Below are 15,558 nucleotides of genomic sequence, written 5' to 3' on the forward strand. Positions count from 1 at the left end.
AAATGTTGTTTTTGAATTGGACATAGAATAATTTTGTTTAACAATATTATTTATAATTCTAAATGTTTAACTTTCTTTTTACCGTTTATCCATTATCTGTTCATTATCTGGTATCTTAATGGATTGGTTATGAATATGGATAATTATCTGTTTTGTTACCCCTGTTTTAAAACTGATAGGAAAAAAGAAATAATCATCCCATTCCCATACCCCACCTATCGTCAACCTCAGTTTAAAGGGCCATTTTTCCAAGCTTGGCTAAGGGGCTGTTTACCAAACACTTACCCGATAAATGTTTACCGGTAAAATTTAACACTATTACTTACTTACCGGGTAAAATTTTAGTCCATCAAAACGGTATAATATGCAACAATTCACCTGGTAAGTGCTTACCATGGTAAGAATCGTCGCCCTCACTTATCGGGTAAGACTCTTGGTATTTGTCTCGCTCTTACCGGGTAAGATTCTTGGGTCTTACCATATTCATCCGTTAAGGACTTAAAGTAACGTGATTTGGTGTTCACTTACCTGAGTAAACGTTTGGTAAAATGCCTCTAAGGCTTAGACAAGTAATCATTGTGGATATGCCCTCACGTACGTTATCGAAGCATGACAGAAAACATATATGGATATAGCACTTTCAAGTGCTATAGGTCTTTATTGCATTTCCATATCACTTCGGTCACCTTGTTTACTTTATTGGCTTTGTACATCCAACACATTTTCATACCCATTATCAAATCTCAATGAAAATTCTGAATGCAACATTTTTTTGTGTTTGGAGGTGTTCGTCTATAACGTTGACATCAAATGGCAACAATTATCGCATGATCATGCACACTGGTTGTCGTATCACTTGATAAAGCCAAATCCTCAACTAAGAAAATTATTCGGTTTTGATTTCCGCTTCTATTTTCCAGTTTTTGGTTTCGATTGTTGGTCTACTAAATGATACGAGACGTGATGTGATATCTGCATAAATTTAAGACGGGTGATTGATATTAGAACCGAGAATAAAATGATTACCATAATATTTGTGATTTTAATTTCTATTCTAAAAGACTTTTATATATTTAATTAATACTTAGAAAGTATTTATGAAATTATATAATATGGTTTTTCATTAAAATAATTTTATGGATCACGTTTATTAAAACTATGTGAAGCGTGCCACGTTATATTGCATGCAAGTGTGTAGCCCACGCGCCATCCTTCGCGTCTATGCATCTCACTCTCGTCTCGTAAACGGACCAGACCCGATCTCTCTCTTCTCGACTCGTATAATCAAAATTTACTTTTTTGCTTCCACAAAACCCTCTCCCAAGCGGAGACTGGCGTCACACTCTTTCCTTCAATTCTTTTCTCTTTTTCTCTATTTGGGTTCTCTCTTCTCTTCCCTCTCGCGATTCACCTTCAACAACTCCCTTCTGAAACCAGGTATCCTACTCATGTTACACGTTTTGCATGTTTCTATCTGAGTCTTTTGTTAACAACAATACATCCCGAATACCCATGTTTCTTTCTGCTTCTTTTCTTCAGCTATTTATCTCAAGAATACTGTTCTTGCTTTGTCCTCTTGTGGGGTTTGAGTGTATGGATTGTATATGGATTCTGTTTGTATGGAACCACTGATTGAATGTTATTTGACTTCTATGTTGTTTGGTTTGATGGGATCACATTGCGATTTTCTACTACCCAACTTGTTAAAATGTTGATATCTTGCGTTATTGGTGTATACGTTCTTCTAATTTGTTTGGGGGAATTGGTGGTATTATTTGCTTTTTTGTTTGTTTGTGTCTTTGTGATATGATGGGATTTGTTCGATTGAGATTAACGCGATTGTTGCTCTAAACAAATTTGTACATGTTTTTTTTTTTTTTTATATTTAATTTGTTCAAAGTTTTTGTTTCGTTTACCGTCACTAACCAGGAGTTGGGAAATCCCGTTAAGGGGGGGGGGGTGGATGCTTGCCTGGTTGAAGTACAAAAATGGAGCGACTAATCTGAGTGTTTTTAGTCTGATGGGATCACATTGTAATCGTTTGCTACAAACAGCTTTAAAAAGTTGATCTCTTGCGTTGTTGTTGCATATATTCTTCAATTTGTTTCGAGAAATTGAGATTAACGTCGTTGTTACTGCAAGCTATTTTGTATGTTTTTAGGGTGTTCAAACCTTCTGTTTCGTTTACCCCTCTAATCAGGGGTGGGGGTGGGGGTGGGGCTGGGTGATGCCTGCTTAAGGTTCAAAAGTGGATCTTGGTCATTGATGGTTGTTCAGTGGGATTAAATGCGAATGCACTTCGTATTCTGTTTTAGATACATGTAGACTTTTTTGGTGTCAAACCTAGCCTTATCAAATATAAAATAGACATGGGTTTTAATATTTCTTATTCGTCTTCATAGTTTTTTGTGTATCTTCTTTAAACGTTATAGGCTTATACCAAGTAGAACAAAATCGAAAGATACGTTTGTGCGGTAGTAACAAATTACAATAATATTTGTATTATGAAAGTAGTAGGTTTTTGAAATGAATTTGTGTATAAGTTCACATCTTTTTCCTTGGAACAGATGGAGTATCTTCAATTTTCCGCTTGTATTTGTTTCTTCTGGATAGTTCCTTTTCTTTTTCCTTTGGTTTTTGATGTCTCTATTAAAACTGCTGGAGTGATTTGTAAGCATATATTAGGCCTTGTTTCAATTTTTCTGTTAAGAGGCCAATCTTATGCTTGTATAATGTCCGTAAACATGCATCTACATACGAATGCCCGTGTAATGCCTGTATATTATGTGACATCTCAAGTTCAACTATGAGATATTGCTTAGGACGAACAGTTAAGTAGTTAATCAGAATGTGTACAACAGAACAAGAGAAAAAAAAGGTAATCTGCATCACTTATGGAGATTTTGCCTGTGTTCTTTTCCATGTTGAAGAGGGGGTATTCTATATAAACAATCTTTACATGTTGTTTCTATGTAAGAATATATATATATATATATATATAATGCTGCATTTAATTAATCAAGTTTTATTTCAGTGGATCGTGATTTAAGTGGCATAATAGTGTAAGTGAGAAGGTTGTACGTGTAGAGAACATGGATAAGTAGAAGTTTTTATTAAGAAGAAGCTAAGAAAGTTGTAAGAGAAATTAAAGGTGAAGACTACAATGATTCATATAGGCAACTAGGAATGAGAGAAGGGAAATATGCGTACAAGTTGTCTATAAGATAAAAGGGAAGAAAACTAGGGACCCAAGCTACATCAAATTCGTCGAGGTTGAAAACCAAAGCAATCGCGCTTTCTGGTCCAATTGCCGTTTTTGTTTCTGGATTCCTGATTTATCCTCTAGGTCAGTCTGGTTGGTTCGACTTCGACCTAAGGTAGAAAAAGATGAAGGGGATGATTTTGTAACTTTGTTGAAGTGTTAGTGAGGATAGTGTACGTAACATTGACCAATGTTGCTACTAGAAGTTTGTATGTATACTCCAAGTGTTGGAGGTCAAGAAAAGTGGAAGTAAAGGCTTCATTGTATTTGTTTAGGTTTGTTAAGCGTTTGGGGAGTGAATCTTTTATGTCCTAGTGGGATGTTTAATGTTTTTGTTAGACTTAGGGGCCAGTTACGAAACTCTTACAGGGTAAGTGCTTATCGGGTGTCACTTACCTTATTGGTGAGCATGGCAAGGACCGAGAATCTTAACCGGTAAAAAGCATAGCAAGGACCAAGAATCTTACCTGGTGAGTGATGGAGAAGACTCTTACTAGGTAAGCGCTTACCTGGTAAAGATGCTAATGGCGAACCATTTTGATGGATGAGAATGTTACCCCATAAGGTAAGTGAGGTGATGACTCCTGTTGGTAAGCACTCACGTGGTAAACATTTGGTAAAGAACCCCTTAGAGGGAATGAAAAAAGAGAGCGATGATCCCAATCTACAAAAACAAAGGACATTTGAAAGTGTAGAGGACCAAGCTTCTGAGATACGCAATGGAACTACGGAAGCTGGTTTTAAGCACAAGAGAAATGTTACTCAAAGAAATATAATCAAAACAATTTTTTTTGTTGCCGTTGATTGATCTTGAGAATGCATAGGAATTGATCTTTTGAGCACTTGAGAAGAAGAAAATCAATGTAATTTACGTGGATGTGATAATATTGAGCTTGAAAGGATGTGACACTTGCTAGTGTAAGGTTACACCGGAGGTTAGGATTTGTACTTTTTTCTTTATTTATGGATAAGCTCAAGAAGAAAATAAAAGATTGTACACTATGGTGTATGGTTTTGCTTTCTGATGTGTGTTGGTTGATACACTAGGTTGGAAGTGTGGAGAGACACCTTAGATGAAAGTGGGTGGATGAAATGACAACGAATAGTTACAGAGGATATATTTTGTTATTTGTTTTGTTTGCATTACAATGATTACAATTCTGATACTCTATTTTGATACATTTACTTTTCTAGATGACTATTTTCTTTGTTCCATTGATACAAATCATACAATTACTCAGAAAGGACTGGAAGGTTCCCACCAAGTTGATAAAATTCAAAGTATTGGGGGACACTTAACTCCTTGTTGACCTGCCAATTGGTCCTTACTAATCAAAGTGGTTAGTGCAAGTGTGCAATGCAACGCCTAGACCACTGCTAATGCGACCTGAACACTATAGCAATGCTGATGTGGATGGAATGCAAGTGAAAAAGGCGAAATATATACTCAATGTAGGCATGTTGATGTTGATGTAGTGCACGTGAAAAGGTCGAAATGTAGTTACGAGTTCCTAAATATGTAAAGAACTTTTTAGATGTGGCCTTATAGCTAAAGTTAGTTTTTTTGAAGGGTCTATATGGTAAAACTTGAAAACACGTACGTTTATGCTGGTTGCATTTTGCAAATCCTCTCTTTGATTCATTGATTTATTTATCTTAGCGTCACTAGCATTGTACTCCGGGAAAAATTCTATTAGTCACCATAATCTATTTGAGATTGTTGCTGTGACATAGCAATTCGTTCATGTTTATGTACTATGATTATTGGGATATTGCAGATGGTTGGATTGAATTTTTGTTTGTGTTTGATATCTTCTGCAGATAAATTCAGTTGAAATGGATAACAATGATGAATGTAGCAGTGACATGTCAGGGAAGCAATTAATTCCTACAGAAACTTTTGCATATGGTTTGTATGGAGCATTAGGGAACCTTTCTCGTATTGGTGATGAGTACCAGACCAAAATCCCATCATTGATTACGGAATCTGAGCATCTTGATTACGTTAAGAACCCCATTGAGGAAGAAACAAAAGCTGGAGTACCAAGTGACTTCTTAATTGGATTAGATATACCTATTGTTTGGATCAATCAAGAAGTTGGGAACATGAAAGAGATAGAGAGGGACACTAAAATAGCACCCCAAGTCGATATGAAGAATGAAAATCCAACATCCGATTTTTCAGCAGAAGCTTCGAACATGAAAAATGATCATGTGGCAGGTACAGCAGGTAGCAGTCAACTTTGTCTTGTTCCTGGCAGCTTTCTTGATTCATGGACTGAGATTGAGAGGGGTAGCTTTCTCCTTGGGTTGTATATATTCGAGAAGGATTTTGTTCGGGTGAAGAGATTAATTGAGAGTAAAAACATGGGGGATATATTGTCGTACTACTATGGTAACTTTTATAGGTCTGATGAGTACAGAAGATGGTCAGAATCTAGGAAAAGTAGAGGCAGAAGGTGTATATTGGGACAAAGGATATTTAGTGGCTTAAGACAACAGGAGTTGCTTTGTCGTTTGAGACTCCATGCATCTCAAGAAGGCCAGAATTCCCTGTTGGAGGTACATCATAGAAAACTTATATTAGTGTTGCATTTACGTAAAATACAAACGTTCCTTATTCCTTTGAAATTGCCCGTTGAGTTATTTAGTACGACTTGCTTGAACAGTCAGATGACTGTAGCTTGTGTGTATGTGCTTTAGGAACATATGATCTTTGTTTAAGATTCAAAAAGTAGCTACAGAGTAGAAGCACTTCAATTTTTTGTATACAATGTATCTTTAATCTTTTAAATGGTTCTATATTTTTTGACACAAACATGTTTATACAATCAACATGGCCCCAAGTATGCTTTGATCTTGTGTGGTATTTGTGGTTTTCCTTGTTGGTGACTTTTTAGCTTTCCGTTTAAGCAGGATGTAATGTGTTGCAGAAACCTATTTCAGTTTAGCTTTATATGGTTTGAGCATGATTAGAATATTTATTGCATTATTTTCAATAAACAATTAAGCAACTTGATATATTCTTTGTAGCTCACTATCTAGTCCCCTGGCATGAGGATTTGTTTACTTTGTTTTTATAGGGTTATTTGTCTTGATTTCTATGACATCTCGAAACATAGGGAACTTGATTGTTGAAACATGTTTCGACTTATGCTAATCTTTCAGCAGAGGGGAATATCGTGTTATCCAGTCTTTTATTTTTGTTATTTTACATGTTCTCTCTATTTCGTCTTTTTACATTGCTGGTCCTCACCTCTCGTCTCTTCTCCTTGATATGGGCTCTAGCTCACTCTATTGTCAAAGGCTAATAGACTGCCAATATATTTTTATGATATTTTAATTGATGTTGTTGAATGTTAATGGTTTATGATGTGGACGCTATTGTAATGCTAATGTTAATGCTAATTGAATATGATTTGTTAACAGATGCTAGTCACTAGTCATTTTTTATATTACTATTAAATTATTAATGGATAACTTTTTAATTGAATGCCAATAATCCTATGTACATATGTTGTTATGATAATATTAACTCATGTACATCATGCTTTTGTAAATAGATTATTTAAGTAGCCTCTCAATTCCTTCCAATGATTGTTTTGTGTCGTGTGTGTGTGTGTGTGTGTATATATATATAGGGTTGGGTTCCAGTGAGAAGCGTAAGAAGGGATCTCCACCTTGGATGCACATTAGGATGAGATGCACTGGATCAATCCCCATATCAAGCGTGATTCATGGGTGAGTTTGAGATTAAAGGTGATCAAGGGTTCAGATCCCTTCTTACGCTTCTCATAACTCTCCTTCTCACATGATCCTTCGCCTATATTTATATATATATATATATATATATATATTTCTGAACATTTTGTACTTTGATGAGGTGTGTGCCTTGCCTTGCACCATTGCGTGTTACCCCTACGGAGACTTTTGCGTCTCAATGCAGCTCTTACGTTAAATCACACTAATTATTCTCCTTCATTCGAGAGAAACCGTCCTCAAATTCAAAAATGTTGGAGAATCCATGGGCATTGAACCTATCTTATGGTCGTGAAAGAGGAATTAGGGTGCTGGTGCTTGAATTAGGTTTTTTGGAGCCAAGTGAGGTTAATACCTGCTTCCCACCCATCCTCCTCTGTCCTGAGAACCGTGTGAAAATTTCAGTTTATAAAATCATAGAAAATTTCTTGGATAGCCCGGTAAGAATGTGGAGAAGAACCGAAAGTCCAAAACAGAATGTTTCCACTTGGAGGGTAGGCTTTTTTTCTTTTGGTTCCATACGTACCGTCACTTTAAGCTGTAGTCAATTCATGGGGAAGAAAGAGCTGGCGATCACCACCTTATAATATAATGGATTGAGTTTTACATTGCCACTCAGGTTTGGAACCCACTCCCCATAATACGCTCACTTGGGGGCTCCTTACTCCAGCTGTTCCAAGAGTGTCGGGAAGGACAGGAACAAGATTAGACAGAGGAGAGGGTTAGAGTGACTCGTTATCAGTCTTCATATCTAAGGTCTTCTAATATATTGACAATGTATAGCCATGAACTATGGTTTCACCCTATCTGGGATTTGTTGTTGGTTCTTGCAGTCGTTTATGACCATTTTATTAGGAGATAACTCTCATGGATGTACGTTGCACAACTGTCGGATCTGTTGTCTAAGGTTATTCCATTCATTCTCCAATTCCTACACGCCGAACACTGTGTTATTAAGGTTTCTGACCATGACAAATCATGTTCCAGATAAAATCATGGTTTAAGTCGTGGCCTGATGATGATGGGCGATGGCTCATGATGGCAACTGGGTTTTTAGCTTGATGACAGTGATGGTAGCTAGGGTTTCCAAATTGATTTAGGGTTTCCCGATCAGATAATATAATGCATGACCGATTTTTGAAAGGGAAGGGTTTTGGAAAACTCTAGAAGGAACTAGGTTTCTAGGACCTATGTAGAGGTCACTTGGATCTCAAGCATCACATCCAAGGTACTAAAGACATCACATTGGGCGAGTGTTTTGAGTTACAAATGAGACGACTCGATTCTTTTTCTCAATCATCATATCATTCAATATTGGGCATTACATTTTTTTATATAAATGGAAGGAAACCCTAGTAGACTTGGGAAACAACAAAATAAATAGAATTAGAGCACCCTTAATAGCTAATATACCAAGTAAATTGACTGAACTTGCCCAAGTCCCATGAGGATTTTTATAAGATGGAGATAAGTCCTATTATTTACACAAGTGATGTTTGGCATCAAGATATATGTACTCATGGTGTGTATAGCGGAACTGCAAATGATAAAGTGGGCATGGGGACGCATTCAACAATGGCATACAAGAGATTTCGGGGTGGTACCACTGATGAAAGAACTTTGTCAATAATGTGTTACATGGTTTGGAAGAGAGAGACGAGTAAATGGAATATAGAAGGCCATTCGGATGAAAGGCCTGTTGATCTTGATGTTGGTAAGTTGTATTTATCTTTCATTTGTGAGGGTACCGTATTGGTGGATTTATACAAAGTGATTATAACGAAGACCCTTTTATGCTCGTCAACACTTTATAAGCATCTCTTTCCGAATTCTGTTCTTCTGCTAGTTCTTTAAACTTGGAAATCCTGCTCAGTATTGAGCATTGGAAACTCCTGAACTGTAAATATGCTGTTGTATAGAAGAACATTTGGGTCCTACGCATATAAATATATTGTTTTCCGTCTGTGGACTTTAGAGACACCCAATGATCTTATAAATTAGGATGTGCACTTTGACCAAATTAAACCTTTGGTTTTTAACTGTTCAAAAAGCAAAAAACTTCATATATGCGGTAAAAAACCCATAATGAAATGTAAGATTTCTATATAGAATATATAAAAAGACTAAAAACTATATTTATTGATGCATTGGGATCCATTTTCATGCATATAATTATTAATGTTCAAACTTTTGGAACTTGGTTTGTTAGATTGACTTAGTTAATGAATGCAATAATGTCTGGTAGACAAGGCATAAAGGCTCCTCCCGAGTAATATCGACTAAGGATTCACACAAATCCATTAGGTGAATGGCTGAGAATTAATTGTTTTGGTAAACCATTGATGTGTTGAATATTGGAAACCTTTGACAGTTTGCATATTTTGTCAATTTCGCTGCAGTTTGTAGATATTATACCATCTAGTACTTAGTGATTTTTGAAGATTAATTGATGGCTGAAGGATAAACACTCAAGGAGGTTAGAATTGGATAATTACCCCAAACCACTATCAATTACAATTTATCTCAGCATTAACCATGTAAGTAGGTGGTTATGCTTATGTAGCGGACAAGTGATTCATGTCTGAAAGTTTTGAAATCATCGGGCTATATATGTGATCAAAATCTTTTTAAAAGGAGCTGATCCCTCTCTTTGATCACGAGAATTAGGTCATATTCGTTACCATAAATGCATGTTGAGTTGAGGGCTACATAAACTTAAGGAAAAGAAATTGGCACATCTACAGGCATGAATCACTTTAAAGTGATCATATGAACCTTAGGATTTGCAGTGTAATTAACTGCCTGAAGAACTAATTCCTCTTAAGTATTGAAATTAGTTCTCGACCTTGAGAGAACATGGAGATCTTAGAAGCTTTATTGAAGGGATTTGAACCACTGTGATTGGGAAACAAAGTCAGTTAGCTAGAATACATACTGTCTTTGAAGATAGGGGAATCAAGACTTCTAGGGATGCTTTATTGAAGTTCAAGTTACTCTATTCAACCTATTTATTACCTTTTTTTTCGAGTTAATTTCGTTGGTCTAGGTTCCAACTTTAAAACTATAGCAGACAGGAATTCCATTTACTTGAAAATGTACTATATGGAAGTGGATTGTTTCTGCTAACAATTTGTCCAACAATTGGTCTCATTGTTCAGAAACATCTGTTACTCCCTTCTTGGATGACTAACTTCATACTCTGAACCCTTATTGCTAATGCCACTAGTGGACGTTCCCTTCTACATGGGCAATATGGCTTACCAAAACGACAATGGGAAGAATTATTACACATCAAGAATGCCTTGCTGGCAAATCAACCGCTGACAACAAACGTTAATAAGGTTGTCAAACAACAACCAGGCTTGTTTGCTTTATTGTAGGTTCATATCCCAATTTTCTTTGACATTCCTAACTGGGAGAATTATGCAAATGCCAAAAGGACAAAGGACTCCTATCTTTACGAGATTTTCTTGTTGAGGGACAAAGTCTTCAATGGAACATATAGCCCGTTTCACTGTTGACTGTTGAACCAACAATTCCATGAAAATAGAACTCTTGGCTAGTTCCTTGACATCAAATCATCTTTTCCTATTATTCTACAATATCATCCAAGTCTATTCACACTTGGAGTCATTTGGAACAAAAGTTTCACAAGCAATTCATTAGGAGTAACCTGTAGGTCACCCAACAAATTGTTCAATATAGAAGACCCTCCAAGAGGCCATAAAAAATTTAGCTTATTCATGCAACTGAGGAGTAGGTGCTACCCACCTATGGCGGAACGCACGATAGTTAAGATAACTTCAAAGGCCATGACTTTTCCGTAACGACAAAAATGATGAATCAATAATTCACTGACATGACCTACTTGGCTAATAGGGTTCAAAAAATCTCTGCTGGTAATGTAAAAATGAAGTCGATGAAGAAGAATCCGGTTCACTTTGTCAAAGATGTTGTCGAAGAAGATAATGAAGCCTTAGTCGCAATGTTCGGTTACTTGAGAAAATGGGGTTTGCTAATAAGAGATGATATCTCATTGGTGGACCAAATTTCAACCATACAAATATGTCAGCAGACTAAACTAGACAATGAACTTCACAAAATACTACATCTTCTCAGAAAGATTTGGTTGACATGCACTCATTTGACCTAGACGTAGAGAACTTCCTACCTTGGATCCCTAGAAATAAGCAGGCCAAAATGGTGTCAAATGCAAGCTTTAGAATAACTGACAGAAAGAACTTATATTGGGCGTGCAAATGGACTTTAGGAACTTGAATTCAACATTATCCAAGAATGGATATGGTTTTCCTTATGAACGAGTGGTGATGCCCTTTGGCCTGAAGAATGTTGGTTGGGTACATCTAAGAGTCGTGAATGCCATCTTCATGATATCATTTTTGTGGTTTACCATGGAAGTTTACATCAATGATGTTGTCCTTGGAAGAAGGAGTTGATACATTTAATGGCATTGCAACACTCTTTTGTCAAATTGTCTGAAGTTTATATTCTCCAATCCACAGATTTGAATGTGAGGACTACTTGCTGAACCTTCTGTCCTGATAAGTCATACTCATACAAATTGGCAATATATGATATTCTTTGAGGTACTTTTTAGCCCAATTATTCATGACAAGATTGCTAGATGGGCAGTCAGACTTGGAATTTGCCTTAGAATTTAAGTCATTTGAGTAATATAGCTTTAAAAAGGGTAGTTGATTCTGTGGCCGGCCATCATCTTGTCCATGTCATCAGCTATATAGCATTAAAGAATGATAAATTATAATTTGATACGTTGAGTTATCAACTTCAGTGTATAAGTATCTAAAACACATAAGATCCCATTGGGATTTTTGCGGAAATACAGCTATTATTTTTGATCAATTTGCTAATAGAATATGAAGAATACTTTTGTATAGATATCTTGGATGGAGTTGGTCTCTTTTATTATTGAAACCAATTATCATATTTTTGTTCTCATGATTTGGCAGGTTTCTAGAACGTTTGTAGATGGGAGGATATCATTAGAAGGGTATGTGTTCTCATTAAGAGATTTGGTTGGGATCAAAAACTTCGTTGATGCAGTGGCAATTGGAAGCGGTAAGCCAGATTTGACCGGCAATGGCATAGAGCCCACCAAGCAAAACCAAGCAATCCATATTCGACCAGAAATACCAATCGGAAAAGCTTGCTCTTCTCTCACTTCAACAGAGATCATTAAGTTTCTTACAGGTGATTATCGGCTAAGCAAAGCTCGATCTAATGATTTATTCTGGGAAGCTGTATGGCCTCGATTACTTGCAAGAGGGTGGCATTCAGAACAACCAAATGGTTATAATTATGCCGCAAATGGGAAGCATTCTTTGGTGTTTTTGATGCCTGGAGTGAAGAAATTCTCGAGGAGATTAATCAAAGGGGATGCTTATTTGGATTCTGTAACAGATGTTTTGAATAAGGTTGCTTCAGAGCCACAACTCCTTGAACTTGATGATAGTGAAGAAAATGGCGAAACTGGAAAGAAATTGGAAGAAGAAGAAGATGGGTTTCTTGAAAAACGGAAAAGCCATTGTTATCTTCAACCTCGAGCTCCAAATCGTAGCACCATTTTAATGAAATTTACTGTGGTGGATACAAGTTTAAGTGGAGGGAATATTATCAAAGTAAGAGAATTGGAACCGCTGAAGTTGATTACAAGAAGTCATTCGGATGAAGTTCACAGTGAGTTGGTTTCTAGCGATGAATCAGATAGCGCAAACACGTTTCTCGTGGATCAAGAAATGACTGCTAACGGCCGTAAGTCCAAGAAACAGAAAACTTCCGGTGAGAAGAAATTACTTGCAAAAAAACATCTGAAAACTACGAATGGTTCAGATTCAGTATTACCCGAGGCCACAAAGAAACTTACGAAAGCCAATTTGAGCAGGAAATCGAGACCAGAAAATTCAAATTCAGGCCATTATGCAAAACGACGAAGGAGATTATCTGCTTGCAGTCGCATGGATTTGAAGGCGTGTTCTAGCTTGGAAAGGGATATCGACGATTTAACCGAGAACATTTACTCTCATGTGGGTTCATCATCTCAGGCTAATCATAAATTGTCATCAAATTTAAGTTTTTCATCAAGATGTAGTTCGATTGACACTGTTGAAGAACAACAGCAACCTCAGTCGATGAATTTGATTGATTTGAATTATCCCCATATTACCCCTGCATTTGGAAATTGTGAATTTGCGACGGAAACAGGCCAGGTTAAAGATGAAAGAACCGAGCCTGGCTCACCGAAACAAGCTGCAAGTATGGTTGGTCCTGATGAGCAACAAAATGGTGCTTCCAGGAGGCAAAGCACTCGAAATAGGCCACCGACTGCTCGAGCATTGGAAGCCCTGGCTAATGGGTTCTTAACGGTTAATAGCAGGAAAAAGGACAAAGAAAAGATTCGGGATTCGACTTCAAGATCAAGAAATTCCCATCATTCAAGAGGCGAAATTGGGGTTATCAGCGAGTGTAGTACAGGCGATGCTTCTTCTGCTGTGAAAGGAGATAATGGTGAAATTGAGAAGTAGTACAAAGAATCGGATGTAAGTGACAGAAATTGACATTTGTAAATGTTGCAGAGTTGGGCAAATTCTTCAGGAAGTTTATTGAGTCGTTTTTATGGACGTTTGACGTTACAAAAGACCCGTGATAGAGAAAATGATCGAGTCGTGTCCCTGTTTCAGGTTGGATGTAGATTTCGCTTTCGTCTTTGACTTTTTCTTTTTCAATCTTGACCTGTTAAGATTTGATGGAGAATTTGGTATATCTAGGATTGTAGGTGATTTTTATTGTGCTTTTGTTCATATAAGTGTTGTGTAACTATTTGGATGCATAATTGGGATCCTGATACTCTCCATTGGAAGGGGGTTCAGAAGGATTCTGTCTTGTGGGGAGAAGAATTGCCATTTGATCATGCCATGAAAAATGAACTGATTGAACATAAATCTATCTGAGTTTTTAAGTGGTCAAATAGAATAATTGGATTTCCTTTATTTCAAGGGGTAGAGAGAGACCAATGGTTTTGTGTAAAATGATTAAGTGGTCAGAATGATTAAAAGACTCTCATGATATAGTGCAAAATGAAATATAGTTGTTTGATAATTGTTTACAATGAAATTAGGGTTTTAATGGTTAAGGGAGGCCAAAGATACAAAATCATTTAGAGGGTTTTAGAATCATTAAGAGACATTTTTTTTTACCAAACAAGATTCACATCTTTAACGATTCAAATGTTGTCTTTTAATGGAACTATTAATAGGTAAACAAACAACCCCTAACATATCCTTTTCTCTGTTTTAAGATTGACAGATTGTTCCTACCTTTCATTTCAGACTGTTCATTTGAACTCTTATTTAATTGTAGTACTAACATATGTGGTCAACTTGTTTGTATTTTAAACGTTTATAACTAAAAATGATCAAGTCTGAAGAAGGAAACAACAATGAACATTGAATACTCTCTAATATGTTGTCTTTCAACGTTGTTCACACTCATACCCCTACAAGAATAAGCACATAGCAGAATGGGTGACGACATATGATAAAAGTATAAAAAAAAAAAACTATGCACAAGATCAATGAATTAAATGTGATTTTTCTTTCTCTTCGGTTCGATGACCCATGCTTAATATAAATTAATTAGCTCTTCCGAAAATTCAACCTAAAAGCTTCATGCGACTTGACCACTTCTATAAAATTGTGGCTTGACTTTTTCAGCTTGTCAGTGAAAATGTCCATTCATTAAAGGCTTTCCATGATGTAAAATGTTGTCACGTCCCGCTAGAAGGTTCTTCAGAAATCAATAACAATCCAGATAAATCAAGAAAATGGAGGAACCCTAGAGCAAATAATATCGAGAAGTATCCACACAGTTAGAGCTTGTGTAGCTAGAACCTTCCTTGTAAATATCTAGATGGGATCTCTTGATGTTCCTTAGAGTAGTATAAATAAATGGTAGTCTTTCATTTATAAATCACACTCCATATTTTAACAACTTGAGTATAGAAACATACAATTCTTCCAATCATCTTAACATTCTTATTTTGGTCACCTTTACTCGGTGCTTTTGTAGTTTGGCCGACTTAGTCCGAGAATTAAGGTCGCATGCGAACTTGTGAAGAAAACTCCATGACAAGTGGTATCCGAACGAAGGTTAAGGTGATGAAAAAAGACGTGGAGTCGAATGCCACAGTTGAGCAGGTGAGCAAAGGATGAGAAGAGTCTCATTGATGTGTGTCTATTCATACCCACTTTTGGTCCACTTTAAGTACATTTTCAGGACTTTATTTTATCTTATTTTTATTATCCCAATCACAAATTGAGTATTTTTATTCTTATTTTACTTTTATTGAGTTTGGAGCTAAGTTGTAGAATTTGGTCATGTTTGTGTTGAAGAAGGCAAAAAGAAGCAATATGTTGTTGCAAACTTGCTGCAGTAGTCCTCGGCAACTGTAACCAACCCGGTTAGTGGTTCGGTTGAGTTTCAAGTTTAAGGAGATACTT

At 36.5% G+C, this 15,558-nt stretch overlaps 1 protein-coding gene across 1 annotated transcript; it reads left to right on the top strand.

Moving 5' to 3' along the window:
• Nucleotides 1-1,353: 1,353 nt before the first annotated feature.
• On the top strand, nucleotides 1,354-13,935 carry LOC112529865. Its single transcript, XM_025141289.1, has 3 exons — nucleotides 1,354-1,437; nucleotides 5,084-5,824; nucleotides 12,013-13,935. The coding sequence occupies exons 2-3, from the start codon at nucleotides 5,099-5,101 to the stop codon at nucleotides 13,582-13,584; spliced, it is 2,298 nt and encodes a 765-aa protein (XP_024997057.1). The 5' UTR covers nucleotides 1,354-1,437; nucleotides 5,084-5,098; the 3' UTR covers nucleotides 13,585-13,935.
• Nucleotides 13,936-15,558: the final 1,623 nt, after the last annotated feature.

The sequence above is a fragment of the Cynara cardunculus genome (assembly GCF_001531365.2).
Source record: "Cynara cardunculus var. scolymus isolate 2C chromosome LG 16, CcrdV1, whole genome shotgun sequence".
NCBI lineage: Eukaryota > Viridiplantae > Streptophyta > Magnoliopsida > Asterales > Asteraceae > Cynara > Cynara cardunculus.

Coding starts and splice junctions, on each gene's coding strand:
- LOC112529865 (XM_025141289.1), top strand. CDS start 5,099: ATGGATAACAATGATGAATGTAGCAGTGACATGTCAGGGAAGCAATTA. Junction 5,825..12,012: donor GCCAGAATTCCCTGTTGGAG/GTACATCATAGA, acceptor ATGATTTGGCAG/GTTTCTAGAACGTTTGTAGA.